The 15,517-nt window shown below is 47.3% G+C and overlaps 8 protein-coding genes across 8 annotated transcripts; 4 read left to right on the plus strand and 4 right to left on the minus strand.

Annotated features, from left to right (window-relative positions):
• Positions 1 to 142: 142 nt before the first annotated feature.
• On the plus strand, positions 143 to 4,285 carry J056_004755 (Putative ATP-dependent RNA helicase; the record flags this gene model as incomplete). The annotated part of the gene is made up of 9 exons (XM_009269945.1): positions 143 to 662; positions 709 to 2,082; positions 2,127 to 2,224; positions 2,270 to 2,417; positions 2,461 to 3,054; positions 3,101 to 3,231; positions 3,280 to 3,702; positions 3,756 to 3,908; positions 3,953 to 4,285. 9 exons carry the CDS (start codon positions 143 to 145, stop codon positions 4,283 to 4,285), a joined length of 3,774 nt encoding a protein of 1,257 aa, XP_009268220.1.
• Positions 4,286 to 5,070: 785 nt separating this feature from the next.
• J056_004756 (Formyltetrahydrofolate deformylase) lies at positions 5,071 to 6,175 on the minus strand (the record flags this gene model as incomplete). The annotated part of the gene is made up of 2 exons (XM_009269946.1): positions 5,071 to 5,317; positions 5,376 to 6,175. 2 exons carry the CDS (start codon positions 6,173 to 6,175, stop codon positions 5,071 to 5,073), a joined length of 1,047 nt encoding a protein of 348 aa, XP_009268221.1.
• A 605-nt stretch (positions 6,176 to 6,780) lies between these two features.
• On the plus strand, positions 6,781 to 8,695 carry J056_004757 (putative asparagine synthetase; the record flags this gene model as incomplete). Its single annotated transcript, XM_009269947.1, has 4 exons — positions 6,781 to 6,926; positions 6,974 to 7,145; positions 7,196 to 7,988; positions 8,037 to 8,695. The coding sequence occupies 4 exons, from the start codon at positions 6,781 to 6,783 to the stop codon at positions 8,693 to 8,695; spliced, it is 1,770 nt and encodes a 589-aa protein (XP_009268222.1).
• Positions 8,696 to 8,822: 127 nt separating this feature from the next.
• On the minus strand, positions 8,823 to 9,208 carry J056_004758 (uncharacterized protein; the record flags this gene model as incomplete). Its single annotated transcript, XM_009269948.1, has 2 exons — positions 8,823 to 8,875; positions 8,923 to 9,208. The coding sequence occupies 2 exons, from the start codon at positions 9,206 to 9,208 to the stop codon at positions 8,823 to 8,825; spliced, it is 339 nt and encodes a 112-aa protein (XP_009268223.1).
• A 213-nt stretch (positions 9,209 to 9,421) lies between these two features.
• Positions 9,422 to 10,931, plus strand: J056_004759 (uncharacterized protein; the record flags this gene model as incomplete). Its single annotated transcript, XM_009269949.1, has 4 exons — positions 9,422 to 9,977; positions 10,021 to 10,145; positions 10,198 to 10,396; positions 10,453 to 10,931. The coding sequence occupies 4 exons, from the start codon at positions 9,422 to 9,424 to the stop codon at positions 10,929 to 10,931; spliced, it is 1,359 nt and encodes a 452-aa protein (XP_009268224.1).
• A 93-nt stretch (positions 10,932 to 11,024) lies between these two features.
• J056_004760 (Mitochondria fission 1 protein) lies at positions 11,025 to 11,538 on the minus strand (the record flags this gene model as incomplete). Its single annotated transcript, XM_009269950.1, has 2 exons — positions 11,025 to 11,110; positions 11,157 to 11,538. 2 exons carry the CDS (start codon positions 11,536 to 11,538, stop codon positions 11,025 to 11,027), a joined length of 468 nt encoding a protein of 155 aa, XP_009268225.1.
• A 1,097-nt stretch (positions 11,539 to 12,635) lies between these two features.
• On the minus strand, positions 12,636 to 14,349 carry J056_004761 (uncharacterized protein; the record flags this gene model as incomplete). The annotated part of the gene is made up of 2 exons (XM_009269951.1): positions 12,636 to 13,275; positions 13,328 to 14,349. 2 exons carry the CDS (start codon positions 14,347 to 14,349, stop codon positions 12,636 to 12,638), a joined length of 1,662 nt encoding a protein of 553 aa, XP_009268226.1.
• Positions 14,350 to 14,379: 30 nt separating this feature from the next.
• Positions 14,380 to 15,496, plus strand: J056_004762 (E3 ubiquitin-protein ligase CCNB1IP1; the record flags this gene model as incomplete). The annotated part of the gene is made up of 6 exons (XM_009269952.1): positions 14,380 to 14,455; positions 14,502 to 14,519; positions 14,568 to 14,662; positions 14,707 to 14,914; positions 14,962 to 14,979; positions 15,033 to 15,496. The coding sequence occupies 6 exons, from the start codon at positions 14,380 to 14,382 to the stop codon at positions 15,494 to 15,496; spliced, it is 879 nt and encodes a 292-aa protein (XP_009268227.1).
• Positions 15,497 to 15,517: the final 21 nt, after the last annotated feature.

Consider the following 15,517-nt stretch of genomic DNA (forward strand, 5'->3'; position numbering starts at 1 on the left):
CTCGATGATGACAGAAGGCAGGAAGCAGGAAGACACGCCCGATGCAAGCGAGACCAAGAAGATATCGGGCGAGATAATAAGAACCGCAGAAAAGCACAAACCTACCGGTAACGACTCTATCTCCTCAACCACCAACTACGAAATGACGGATCCTCACAGAGTCATTAACAGCGCCGCGAGCTACAGTGATGGAGACAAAGAAGCCATTATACAGCAGCTGCGATCTGAGCTTGGTGTGGCTTCTCTCCCATCTTCCGCACAAATCAAAGACGATATCCAATCGAGCTTCTTGCAGCCGCCAAAGAAGCTGTCGAGTATCAACTATCGAACAATACCGCGCCAGCCAAACCTCAGAAATCTTGTTCAATCGGACATCTCAGCACCATCCTCGAAGCTGTCGTTCCAAAGAGCTGGTCTCGATGGTAACATCGTTGGACACACTGAAGTACAAATTCCAATTACTGCAAGAGAGAACGCTAGAACATCAACTAGTATCCACAGGGCTCCAACCGATGCTGCGTCCTTTGTCCGAGGAAAGAGCGGCAACGTGCCATTCGCGCCGGGCGGTTTGGACGTCGTGAAGGAAACTGTCGATATGGAGAGCAGAAACAAACACGGATTAGATGGCGAGAGTGCTGGTACATCTGTAGATTTGTCCAAGGGTGGGTCGGTAGCTTGTTGAAATGACGCACAACTCACACAACACAGGGGGTTTAAGAACGGCTCCACCAGGATTTGGGAGAGGTTTACGGTTTGAAGGAGACGAAAGCAATTCCCTTGACGCTATCAGCGGTGCATCAGAGTTACCTCAGGCAAGCACCTCCAAACACACTGCTGTATCAACCAACAAACCCAACAAAGTCAACATTCAGTCCGATAAATCATTCACTGATGCTTCCATCGATGAGCTGCTTCCTGACTCTAAGCCACACATTCCAACGACTGCCGCCAACTCGCGTCGTAAAGCTCAATTGGCCAAAAGAGAATGGGCTCACGTCGTCAATGCGAACAAGGGACTCACCAACTTTGACGAGCTAGTACCAGATATGGCTATAAAGTATCCGTTCAAGCTCGATAATTTCCAGCAAAACGCTGTTTATTATTTGGAGATGGGTGACTCAGTCTTTGTGGCAGCACATACTTCGGCCGGTAAGACGGTAGTTGCAGAGTATGCAATAGCCCTAGCAGCTAAGCACATGACAAGAACAATCTATACTTCGCCAATCAAGGCATTGTCTAATCAGAAGTATCGAGACTTCAAGACAACATTCGATCCATCCACTGTTGGTATTTTGACAGGAGATGTGCAAATCAATCCAGAAGGAAGCTGTCTTATCATGACCACTGAAATCTTGCGTAGTATGCTGTACAAGGGTGCGGATCTTATCAGAGATGTTGAGTTTGTTGTTTTCGACGAAGTTCACTACGTCAATGATGCTGAGAGAGGTGTTGTGTGGGAAGAAGTAATCATCATGTTACCTGAGCACATCAACATTATCCTCCTCTCTGCAACAGTGCCAAATGCGAAGGAGTTCGCAGACTGGGTTGGTAGAACAAAGAGAAAGAACATCTACGTTATCAGCACACCAAAGCGTCCTGTACCATTAGAGCATCACCTATTTGCAAGCAAGGAGATTCACAAGATAGTCGATTCGAGTGGAAGATTCTTGAGCAGCGGCCACAAAGACGCAACGGATGCACTGCGTAAGAAGCAAGACAAGGAAAGAGAAGCAGCAGGCTTACCGCCTGTCCAGAAGACGGGCGGCGGTGGTCGTGGTGGTCGTGGCGGCGGACGCACACCCTCAAATATGGGAGCTACAGGTGCTCATCGAGCTATTAACACCTACAACAAATCTCAAGGAGCCAACAGAGGGGGTGGAAATTCTTCTTCAGGTGGTAATCAGAATCACCACTTGGTGCAGTATCTTAAAAAGAAGGAATTGCTACCTGTCGTCATTTTCACCTTCTCCAAGCGCAAGTGCGAGGAGAATGCCAGTGGATTAGGTGGTATGGACTTACTGACTGCTGCTGAGAAGAGTGAGGTGCACATAACTATCGAGAGGAGCATATCTAGATTGAGAGGTGGGAATCTTTGAGTGGTGGGGATCCCAGCTGACACAAAGCAGGTTCAGACAAACAGCTCCCTCAAATTGCGAGAATGAAAGATCTTCTCGGAAGAGGTTTGGCTGTTCACCATGGTGGTCTTCTCCCGATCGTTAAAGAGGTGAGTGAAAACATGCGCTCACAATATATGCTAAAACAGCTCAAGATTGTAGAGCTTCTTTTTGGTAGAGGTCTTGTAAAAGTGCTCTTTGCTACAGAAACATTTGCCATGGGTGTCAATATGCCTGCCAGAAGTGTAGCTTTTTCTGGTATACGCAAGCACGATGGGAAATCATTTAGAGATCTTCTGCCTGGTGAGTTTACATTTGCAGCCTCAACTTGCTAACCGAGGCCTAGGCGAATACACCCAGATGTCAGGCAGGGCGGGTCGCAGAGGATTGGATGCAACAGGTGTTGTTATCATTATGACAAATGACAGCATACCCGAGACAACAACACTGCAGCAGATGATACTGGGTGTACCCGGTAAACTCAATTCGCAATTCAGACTGACATTTAACCTCATCCTCAATTTGCTCCGGGTCGAGACGCTCAAGGTCGAGGACATGATCAAGCGCTCTTTCAGTGAGAACGCCAGTCAGAGATTACTTCCTGATCAGCAGAAGCAAGTTGAAGAAACAGAGCAGCGACTTGCACTATTACACAAGTTGGATAGAGAGACGTCCCTTCCTGATCTAGATACTCTCTATAACGTGAGCGCATCACTCGTGGATGTGAATGCCTACATAGTCGACTATGCTCTGGGACATCCTCAAGGAAACAAGATGATTGGTACGGGTAGAGTTGTGTTGGTGAGAGACAGCCACTTTAAAGGTAACTTGGCGGTGCTGCTCCGTCCACCGAAGTTCCTGCCGACTGGGGCATCCAAGACATCCAAGTACTATTGGGTTGTCGGTTTGTCGGACAAAGATACTAGAGATGGCAAGAAGGGTGGGTCGATGTTTGAGATCTTGTTGGTTTGCTGACGATTGCCTAGACATGAAGGCAGACGACATCACACCTCGCTGGCCTGCAACATTACAGGAAGATGATGGTGAACTGGTTTATGACTTGGTCTCAATCCCCAGCGAGAGTATATCTATGATTACCAAATTCACAATGAAGGATGTGAGTGGGGTGTCCGAGGGTGTTTATTATTCTCACTTTACTTTTCAGCTCGATGTGTCTGCTATCGTAGATCACCATCGCAAGTCTGCTCTACAGGGTTGTGCAGACTATTTGAAGGAGCTTCTTCCTACGCTCAGCAACAATGCCACACTGACGGACAGATCGCTGGAGATCGACTGGTCAAAGTTGAGAGGATTGGAATTCCACGAAGCGTTATCAGAGAGGGAGAGGTTAATGACGAAAGTGCGTGATCTCATACCGCTCACCGCTTTACCGGAGTTTGATTCTCAATATGCGCATCTACATGTGGAAAGCGGATTGAAAAATCAGGTGGCTTATCTTAGAGCATCAATCAGTGATCAGAATTTGGAGCTGCTTCCTGATTACGAGAATAGAATCAATGCATTGAAGGAAATGCAGTACATTGACCAAAAATCTACCGTTCAATTGAAAGGAAGGGTTGCTTGCGAGGTTAGTGGAGGTTTCTTGAATTGAATAGCAACTCACCACTCAACACCTTACAGATCAACTCTGCCCATGAACTCATCCTCACCGAGCTAATTTTGGAGAATACGTTCGCCGCCTATGAGCCAGAAGAGATGGTGGCGCTGCTTTCGTGTTTCTTATTCCACGAGAAGACGGAAGTGGAGCCTGTGATTCCGCCAAAGTTGGAAGAGGTGGGTATTTTCAGGATTTGGCCCACATTACTGACCCTGCGTAGGGTCGTGATACTATCTTTGCTATAGCAGATAAGGTGCAAAGAGTACTCGAACGCAACAAGGTAGAATCTGAAGATTTCGAAACATCGCTTAAGTTCGGATTAGTGGAGGTTGTTTATGAATGGGCTAAGGGTATGCCGTTTGAGCAGATCACACAATTGACAGATGTGCCAGAAGGTACGATCGTCAGGGTAATCACAAGATTGGATCAGACTTGTTTGGAGGTTAGAGATGCAGCTAGAGTGATTGGAGATGCTGCACTTTTCCAAAAGATGGAGGCGTGTCAGACAATGATCAAGAGAGATATTATCTTTGCTGCTAGTCTGTATGTTTAGAATGTATATTGCGAGGAGGAGTTGGATCAGATTTTCAATGCATTGTTTTTACGAAGAATTGTTAAGAGCTATGTGCATAACGTGTCTTGTGTAACAAAACAAAGACGTTTTGACATTTACCGAGCAAATCAGAGTGAATACTTGAATCCATGCTCTCCCCTAATCTCTCTATAAGATCAAAACACCTCGAACCATTTACGGTTCCATTCACCACAACAATATAAATTGGGAACATGCCATACAAGCCATATCAAGACGATCCAACGAGAAGAACAATATTCACACCATCGGAGGAACTTCTGTTGATGTTTGGAAATCTATTGCCAAATCTCGCGAGGACGTCGCATCACTTCGGATACAAGGACGACAAGCTATGTGGTTGCTGAAACTCACTTAGTATAGCTGTATTAAGGAAGTACATGGAATCGGGTTCCCAATTCACGTTGGTGCAGCTGTATCAAGCAAACCAAGACAGAATCCGCTTAACACTGAATAGTAAACACGAGGGCTCTTGTCAACGTTCTCGCAAAGACGTACGGATGGTTCGAGGACGATAAGGTTATTCGGAGGAAGCTTGTTAAGGCTAAGCTGGATAAGTACGGTCGCTTTGAGTTGATTATTGCTTCTTGTAGCCTACACTTAGGCTTGCATGCATTTTACTGCAAATCGCTGTGCTGGAAGTCTATGACAAGCGAACGAACGAACCAAACAAAGAACACATTGATTGCAATGCATAATAATAATATTACATGATAGCACCATTCTATTGAAATATCCACATCTAATCAATCAAAAACGACTGTCTTGTGTCCTGAGAGAAGCACTCTATGTTCAGAAACCCATTTAACAGCTCTTGCGAGTACAATAGACTCAACATTCGATCCTACGTGCGAGAGTGATTTTGGATTGAGTGTGTGGTCGACTCTCTCGACACCCTGTTCGATTATTGGACCTTCGTCGAGGTCTGATGTGACAAAGTGTGCTGTTGCACCGATAAGCTTCACACCTCTATCGTAAGCCTGGTGGTATGGTCTGTGTTGGGTTGAAAGTGTAAGCAGTGCTCACCGGCGCACTAAACTCAATTACTCACTTTGCACCCTTGAATGAAGGAAGGAACGAGTGATGAATGTTTATAATACGTCCACTCATCTCCTTACATAGTTTTGGCGATAGGACTTGCATGTAACGGGCTAAAACAATGTAATCAATCTTGTGTTCTTTTACGAGTTTCAGGAGCTCCTCTTCCTGCTGCTCCTTCGTATCGCGATTGACTGGCAAGTGCAAGAAAGGGATCTCGTAGCTCTTGGCCAGTGATTGGTAGGTAGGATGATTACTGACGATCAGCGGTATCTCAATTGGGATTTGATCTGCTGAGGCTCTGAAGAGTAAATCGTTGAGACAGTGACCAATCTTTGAAACCATAACCATAACCTTTGGCTTGTTTGATGCTACATGCATATGCCATTCAAGACCAATGTTTTCAGCGAGTTTACCGAATTCTCGTCTCAGAGGCGCTATATCCAAACCATTTTGAGCTTGGGCAGTGATTCTCATGAAAAAGCGATTAGAAGTTGGATCCAAGAACTGATCGGAGGAGAGAATGTTGTGGTGGTTGTTGTACAGAAACTCGGAAACATTCTTGACAACGCCGAGCTGATCTTGACAGCTCAGAGTGAGTACTATTGAGTTCTCTGGCTGTGAAACCTTGGGACTGAGTAATCCTTTTACTTTTCCCTGGTTAATTAGTGTATCCGTTTCCGGGGTGAACCTTGGGACGGTCGTGGACAGATATCTGGATGGAGTAGACAGTGCTATTGGGGCGAGTGAGGGTGATCTTCTTATACATGATCTCGCCACGCTTCTCGTGAGCGTTGTTGCTGGTAATCTCATGGCGTTGATGAAAATGAAGAGAGAAGACATCATTTTGTTGTGTCGGTGTGGAAAATTTCGCGGAATTGAGGAGCGTGTGAGAGTTTGCGTGAGTATTAGAGAGGTATTAGGATGCTTCTGCTGCTACTACTTCCGCTGCTCCGATAGATGGAATATATGTCAAGTCCTCGGAAAGCATTGGATGGAAAAAGCACTAAATCAGCCGGTAGACGATCATTATCGGGGTGCATCTGAGTAATTCAATAAACAAATATCAAACTTCCGAGCTTCTGATGTAGCTCCAGGTACAACAATCCTAGCAATCCCAGCAATCCAAACAAGCTTACAAGGGTTAAAAAGCATAAAAAGCACAAAATTATGAGATGATATGAGGCTTGTAAGTGATGCCTGTTAAATCACCTCAAATATCCCCATGTTAGACGATCTTCTCCGGCGGTAAACAACAAAGCAAAAGGCAGCCATACAAATACAATACAATCAGCGCAGCCATCGCCCAAACCGACAATACAAAACACAAAATACGCAGATCTGACTCCGCCAAATTGTGACTCGACCGACCCAACCAATCAGTGCTCGCCTGTCTTCTTCAAACTTCGACAACGAAAATGTGTGGAATATTTGGAGTATGCGGGTTAGAAAACCCAGGAGAATACAGAAGCAAGTGCATTGAATGCGTAAAAGCAATTAGACATCGTGGACCTGATTGGTCTGGTGTTCATCAGGGCAAAGACTTTATCGTCGCACACGAGAGGTGAGAGGTGGGAGCAGCGTTAGGTCCAATCCCCTCACACGCCCTAGACTTGCCATCGTTGGCGTCGACACAGGCGCTCAGCCTATCGTCAGCGAAGACGAGAAGATTATTCTTGCAGTGAATGGAGAAATCTACAACCACAAGCAATTGAGACATGGTTTAAAGGATAAGAACGCTGTGTTCAAGACTCACTCAGATTGTGAAGTTATCATTCATTTGGTGGGTTTTTGGTCCTTTGGTGGCTTCACCTGGATTCTTACATTCCCTAGTACCGCGAACACGGCCCACAGGCAGCTGGTCTTCTCGATGGAATGTTCAGCTGGACGTTGTTCGACACCAACTACCCACAAACCAGGGTTATCGCCGCTAGAGACCCAATTGGTATCACCACTCTCTACCAAGGCTGGAACTCCTCAAAGCCAGGCGCTGTTTATTTCGCATCTGAATTAAAATCATTGCACACGGAATGTGACAAGATTATTTCATTCCCACCTGGTCACTTTTACGACTCACTTACAGGTAATACTGAGCGTTACTACAACCCACCATGGTGGAACGGTGACCAAGAAGACGCTTCAGCCCCAACAAAGCCAGTTGACTTGACTGTGTTGAGAGAAAGCTTGGAGGCTGCCGTCCGTAAGCGTCTGATGAGTGAAGTTCCATACGGTGTTCTTCTCTCAGGTGGTTTGGATTCCTCTCTTATTGCTGCCATCGCTGCTAGAGAGACTGAAAAGGTGCAAAAAGCTCAATACGAAGCTCGTAAGTTACGCACTGAAGGTAGCGCTTCACCAGCCAAGTACCCAGAGCAGGATGAAGATCGTACTTTAGCGGCATGGCCAACCCTTCACTCATTCTCTGTTGGTTTGCCAGGATCCCCTGATTTACTTGCTGCTCGCAAAGCTGCTGCTTTCTTGGGCACGACACACCACGAATTTACTTTCACTGTTCAAGATGGTATTGATGCGCTCAAAGATGTCATTTATCACCTTGAAACGTACGATGTAACAACAGTGAGAGCATCAACACCAATGTACCTGATGTCTAGGAAGATCAAGGCTATTGGTGGGTGAAGATTAGTGTGGTGCCAAACAAACTAACCAGGTCTCATAGGTGTCAAGATGGTTCTCTCTGGAGAGGGATCAGATGAAATTTTCGGTGGTTACCTTTACTTCCATGCTGCACCATCTAGAGAGGCGTTCCATCAAGAATTGGTCAAGCGTATCAAGAACCTTCACACTGCAGACTGCTTGCGTGCTAACAAATCTACCATGGCATGGGGTTTGGAGGCTAGAGTGCCGTTCCTCGATCAGAGTTTCCTCAACGAAGCCATGTCGGTCGACCCACAAGAAAAGATGTTCAGCAAAGACACAATGAAGAACCTCGACGCGGAAGGTAGATCGAGAATGGAGAAGTACATAATCCGTAAGGCATTCGATATTGAAGTTGGAGGTAAGCCATACCTCCCAGAATCAATTTTATGGCGTCAAAAGGAGCAATTTAGTGATGGTGTTGGATATTCATGGATCGACGGAATCAAAGATTTCACAGCTGAGCAAGTGTCTGACCAAGACTTTGCTAAGCGTTCGGAGCGTTTCCCACATGACACACCAGACACTAAAGAGGCATACTGGATCAGAGAGACATTTGAAAGCTTGTTCCCATCGAAGACGGCAGCGGAGACGGCAGTAAGATGGATTCCAAAGGGGGAGTGGGGATGTTCGGCAGACCCAAGTGGTCGTAGTGTTGCCATCCACGAAAAGGCATATTAAGTGGGTGTTAGACGATAAGGGTGAAAATTTTAAAAGAAAAGAAAAACAATGTTGTTTATGTTATTATTAGTACATGATTTCGTAGCTGAATTGTGTTTACTTTAATAAAGTGATTACGTGAATGTCGTTACTTTGAGGGTGTTTTCACAAGGAGGCGGAAGATGCCGGCGGAGATCATGCCTGGGAGGGGAGTGAGTGTATAGGACTGGGGCAGTACAAGCACTCACCAATACCAAATACGGCTAAACCAGTACCTCTTAAGCCGCCTTTACCGGCAACGCCTCTCCCGAGACCTTGAACAGTTGCGTTTCCTTCGACACCTTTGCCAGTGCCAGACAATCTATCGAAAGCGCCGTGTTTCTTCGCTTCATAGAGAGAAAAAGCACCTGCGCCAGTGAAGACAGCTGCACCGGTTACTCGGCACTGGAGGCAGTCGCGGTCGTAGCCTTGGTTGTGTGGAAGTGCAGAAGGTGCTTGTGCTCGTGGGTTTCCGAAAGGACCAGCGCCATCCATTTTCAAATTTAAATTAGATGATGGTTTGGGATAAAGAATATAAATACTCTGATTGATCGTGTGATTTCATTTCTTTTGATCAACTGAGTCTGTGGCAAGTGTGACAGGGCGAACCGAGCTATGAATGCAGATAACGAATAAATGTATTTATCTTTTATTTTCATTGGTACTGTATATGCAATCTGAGCTCTGTACTCTGTACTCTGTGCTCTCATGCCTCTCCAGCAAACACCGCGGCTTCTAAGCATATGGACGAGTAGACTGCCAAACACAGCCAAATCAAACACCAACGGCTCTCTCAGCGGCCTCTCTATGGCTGTGAAGGATGTCTTCTGGACTACTGAGCTCCCAACAACCGCTGCGTCTAAGATGCTCCGTGATTTCCACCCAGAAGAAGACGCTGAGTGCGTCAGTTTGGCTAGAGCTGCTGGCGCTTGCTTGATCGGCAAGACCAATTGCGATGAGTTCGGCATGGGTTCCTCTAACAGATTCTCTCACTTTGGTCCTGTTCTACACCCCCTCTCTTCCGATAGACTCGCTGGTGGCTCCTCTGGCGGTTCTGCCGCTGCTGTTGCTCTCAACCAATCCTCTTTCGCCCTCTCAACGGACACTGGTGGCTCCACACGCTTGCCCGCCTCTTATTGCGGAGTTGTCGGCCTCAAACCCTCGTACGGTCTTATTTCGCGTTATGGCTTGATCCCCTATGCGGAATCACTCGATTGCGTTGGAATAATGGCTAAAAGCGTGCATACTGTAAACAGGGTGTTTGGTCCGTCGCTAATTCGTCTCCCGCTCCATCTGATACACTATAGATGTCCTATCGCAGTATGACGAAAAGGATCCCACTTCTGAATCGACTGAGCTGCGCAAAAGCGCTCGCGAGGCTGCTCAAAGTGTCAGGCAGAGCACCGATACCTGGAGGATCGGCCTGCCCGAGGTGTGTGGATTGACATACACGGAAATGAGTATAATCTCACCACTGAAAGTAGGAATTGTTCACCAGCAAGCCATCAGATGCCCTGTCTGAGGTGCTCGATACCCTAATAAGGAAGGGTGCGACTGATGGCAAGCGTGTCGAGCTGTACCAGGTCTCTCTCCCGACAACCACGCTCGCTCTGAACGCCTACTATGTTATTGCAAGTGCCGAGGCATCCAGCTCGCTTGCGAGGTATGACGGTATGCGATATGGTGAGCGCTCCTCTCCACATCTCTGCTCCATACAACGCAACTCACATTCAATCTAGGGTACAGGAGCGAAAGTGGTTCGATACACGACACTCGCGAGGAGGGCTTTGGCGAAGAAGTCAAGCGACGCATCACATTAGGCAATTTGGTCCTCTCTGCTGACTCCTTGGACAACTACTACCTCAATGCACAGCGCGCACGGACGGAGATTGTAAACGACTTTAATGGTCTGTTTAGGATGCCCAATGCACGCACTGCAACAGATGCTGTCCCAGACGGGATAGATGTCCTCATACATCCTACCGCTGTCTCGGGACCACCTCTCGTCGACTCACACGACGCTGCAGATTACGCCCAAGACCTCCTCACCACTCCGGCAAGCTTGGCTGGCTTGCCCGCCCTCAATGTCCCGATCGGTGTTGACAGCCAAGGCTTCCCGCAGGGTGTGTCGGTTGTCGGTCAGTGGGGCTGTGAGCAGTGTGTGTTTGGGGTAGCTAAGGAACTGGAGACTGCGAATGCTAGTGTTGGTGGTGTATAGAATGTCGTTGTATTGTTACACATAGAGATAAGTTATTAGCGTGATTCGAGCGAGTATCGAGTAGAGTGTCTCGGGTGGTATGAGCAAGTGTAACTACTTCCTGCTACGCATGAGACTGCCAACCAAGATGGCACCCAGCGCTACCGCCCCGCCGCTGATAGCTAGCCCAATGTATCCCTCTGCAGACAGTCAGCCACACCACACCTCACGCTCGTCCAAACCCACCTTTAGCCCACGCCTTATCGATAATCTGCCCCAGCGAGCGCGCTTGCAAATTATTAGGCTCCTTCTCAAGCAGGACGTCGTTCAACCTCTTCGCATCCGCGTAGTTGCTCACTTTGTAATTTCCTAGAGCGAGGTAATAGAGGCACTCACGTCTCCTCTCCGCCTCCTGCTTGTAGATTTCGCTGAGCAGCGCAACCCCCTCCGTCACCTCCTCCCGCTCCTTCGACTTGACAAGTCCCCACGCTAGGTTGAATTTCGTTTGCACTGACGTATGCCCGGCTTGCTCCTCTTTGTCGTACTGTATTCGAAGCACCTGTAGCTCACTCCTGCTCAGCGGCGTATTCACATCCACGGCGAATGGCAATTCAGCTGATGATGACATTGTGGTGTGTGTTCAAGAGTGCTTTGCGTTTGTATTGCTGTACACGATCATGCAGTATATCAAAAATCATACTGTATCAATCCATCAATGCATACAAAGCTCATTTACTTCTTATTTAGATAGTCATAATAAATGCTCAGCGATGAGTACGTCATAGCACCCTAATGACTGCAACTTGAGCAATATTGCTATCGTTCTGTAGCGACTACGTTTTCGAAGAGTTGAAAGGTTTTCATATCTTGACTAGACTTGTTTAGCACTCTGTAAAGGTTAAACTAGTTTCCGCATATCTCAGGGAGAGCAATTTGTAATACAAAAGTATACATGGCTGATATCCTGACATCTGAGATTTCAACGAATCTTTGATCACCCTTTCATCCCCATTACTTTTTTTCGAAATTCACTGATCAGAAGCTAAAACCCCCGGATTTTGGAGTTTTGATGACCCCCACTTTTATGTACCTTTATCTCTGCTTGAAAGTGTGAATTAAGGCAGCATAGCAATCTCTTTCACTGGTCCCAGGTTTGATAACTGTGGACATCACGCAACCTACCATTTTTTCGCGATTATTGAGCCGAACAATTGAGATTTGTAGGTACTTGCGCCTCTGCAAGTCAAAATAATTTGTTTTCATCAATGAAGCGCGTGAACTCCTCCGCATCTATCCTATGGTGTGCTCTAGAGCGATTTTGGACCATTGCTTCCGATCGGCGTGCAGGGCGCAACTTGGCGCCGGAGATCTTATTCTGGCATAATCATATTCGATTTATCCAGAGCTACCTACAAAGCTTTTTCGTTTGGAGATCATCATAACTTAAAAACACCACCTGAAAGAAGATAGGTGGTGAAGGAGAAATTCCGAGTTGGCGGGTATTGAGCGGATGGCTGATAAGGGAATAATTTTGGAATGCTAAAAGTGCTACTTAAACGTATACTGTAAATTTCCAAATAACATACACCAGCACACTTCCAAACCACTCTACTAATTCAACTAGTCCTGAGGTCATCCATCATTGACGTAGGGATGATGAAACTCAGCAGCTAAAAATCATAATGCAATACCACGTCTATTCTTTGTTACAATGCAAAATATAAACTACCCAGCTTGACCAGCGAACTTCTTATCGTGACCTTTTTTGCGCTGAGCATTGCCCTGTTTCTCCTTGTTCTGGCGCTGACGATTATTGCCACTATGACCAGCACCTTGCGTTGGAGCTCTACCTCTTCCGCCAGCACCACCACCTGCACCACCTCGACTAGCGCCTCTACCTCTTGAACCGCCTCTGGAATGCCTAGACCTACCTTCCTGCACAGGTACATCTAAATTATTGTTTACGATATCCTTCTCCTGCGACAATCTTTGAATCTTGCGTGGATTCCTCATCACCTGCGAATACCAGCCTTCTATTTGACTATCGTCGAGTCCACTAGCTTGACGCAGGCCTTCGCGCTCCTTCCCTCTGCGGGTGACGGAGGATTTGTCGAACACAGCGGCGTTTTCCTGGAAGGCCTTCTCCAAAATGCTGTAATCAACTTGTGGCGTAGCTGTGTCTGTCGATGCGCTACTAGCACTTGCCATCGGTCTGCTCCTGACAGCTAAAGCCATCTCTTCTTCATCTTCCAGTTGGTCTTCAGCTTCGGCTTCTATCTCCTCGATCTGCGCCTCTTCCGCCCTGCGCACGACGGATGCTTTGAGCTCCTCGCGCGCTGCATCGTCCATCGTGAGACCGAAGTTCCTGTGACGAATTGTTAGTTGAATTGATAGCAGACAGGATAAACGCCACCTACTTGGCTTTACCGATGCGCAGTCTGCTGAAGTCAAGCTCATCCGCCTCGTCCGTGTCCCTAGGCTGTTCGACAGGCTCGTCCTGCGGGATGTGCACGGTACCCTCAAGCAACGCCTCTACGAGAGCCTCTGGAGCGGCGTACTGCGGTAAGGTGAGCGCCTTCTCGACGAAAGATGGACTCTGGTCTGGGAAGATGTCCAACACGACATCGATGCGAGGGTCTCTGGTTGGTCTGGGTGGGAGATCTGGCACTGGTGGTGTTATTTCAGCCCCACTTGCACTCTTGCTAGGCAGATCTACATCCACATCCATGACATCCAGCACGAGCAATTCTAATCTTTGACCGACGATCTGCAGATCGAAATTAGTAAGAGGGATAAGCAGCGTACTACTCTCAGTAGTTGTTTCGAAATCTGACATCATTGATGCATTCTTCAAAGGCCTGTCACTTAGCTCCGGTGGTGGTGTTCTGTCGAGTATGAAATTGAAGGCTTCTGATATCAGCGTTGCTGTGTTTGAATCATGCAAAGACTGTTGAAGCATGTTGTAGAGAATATCCATTACAACCAGCTTGTCTCCTCGCTCCAATTTGAGATAGATTCCATTGAGGTATCTGAACAAGACAAAGGCTGAATTCGCGAGAATGGCAGGGAAATTGATCGAGAAGCAGTGCAGCATATCTAACACTCTACCAAAGCGTCTGGCGGGATTAGGCGTGAGGAGAATGTCGATATATTGCGTCAGTTCGAATGTCGTGTAGTGTGTAGATTGCGCAAGATGCTTCAAAGCTGTTACGTTGGTGCGGTGATATGTACCAGCGAGGCATACGAGAGATTTTAGCGTCAGTCCCTTGCACCGTGCTTGCCGCTCAGCCAGCGTCAACACCACCGGCCGCACACTCGCATGCTCCGACTGGTCCTGGCAGGCGAACCAATCAAAGAGATCTTCCGCAGATCGATCACTAAGAGCCCTATTAGACTTGAGAATTTCGTTCAATTTTATATCGATTTTCCCCGCAGACATTGGTTGTTGAGCAACAACGACGTCGAGGAGATGCAGGACGAGGCAAATGATTTGAGATGCAACAGCCTGCGATGCCGCAAGATGCTGATAGAAGAAGGCAAAGCGGGTGGGTGGCTGTGTACCTCAAGCGCATCTCCAATAAGCACAAACAGTGACAACGACATGCTCGCGTGAGATGCTCAGCGTGGCTCACAAGAAGCGCTCATAAAGTACATCAGACATTTTCTGCATCGATTGCGCCACAGATCTTTTCGAAGATAGCCAGACGTGTCCTGCGTGCCATACTAATCTCGCCGAGCGCGATGATATCATTGTTTGGTCGCGCTTTGTTCTCGCATCTCGGCTGATAGAATACAGCTCAGCTCGCTTGAACCCTCTGAGGAATACAAGAGCAGCTGCTTAGCCGGACTGTCCCCACAGCTTATCATGGATATCGCTGGACGCGCTTTTAGGTTCTGGCAGTATCAGCATTCTGAGGAGGCTGGCTTCCAGGCAATGCTGCTCAGGGATGTACAGGAGAAATTGGCAGTGGTTGAAAATAAACACCAAGGCCAAGCGAGGGAATGTGAGGGTTTTCGCTTTGGTAGTTTATGTACTGACGCAACGAGCTAGTCAGCAGCCAAGTTTCAGGTGAGCTGATAAGCTGATCGTCACCTATGGCCAGCTCTAAAAACACCGGAAAGCGCTTCAGATGCAAGTCAGCAATGTCACTTTAGAACTCCACGGCGAGCGGCGCAGAGTTCAGGCGCTTATCAAATCCCACCAAGAACAAGAAAATGAAATAAAGAGAGTCAAGAGCAGCGTAATAGCAAATAGACGCAACAGCCTAACTGAGAGAGGCACTAGATCGACAATGCACATCCCACAGCAGGAGCGACTGGAACGACTGGAAACACCGCCTCACACTGCACAATACGCTCCTCCAACTCCAAGTAGAATAGCGACTGCGAATATATACGCTATGCAGAATGCCTCACATAGTAACGGTTATAACGTTTACAACGGCTATGAAAGGACCTCCGCCGCGTTCGGTTTCAACAGAGGTGGTCCGTTCGAAGCAGTAAACAAGTCACCCGTGAAGCGTATCAGTACTTCATCCCCAATCAAGACTCATGCCTTATCGCGCAAAACCTATCTACATAGGTAAGGAAAAACGAAACAAAACATG

Source organism: Wallemia ichthyophaga, assembly GCF_000400465.1.
Source record: "Wallemia ichthyophaga EXF-994 unplaced genomic scaffold scaffold9, whole genome shotgun sequence".
In the NCBI taxonomy this organism is placed as follows: domain Eukaryota; kingdom Fungi; phylum Basidiomycota; class Wallemiomycetes; order Wallemiales; family Wallemiaceae; genus Wallemia; species Wallemia ichthyophaga.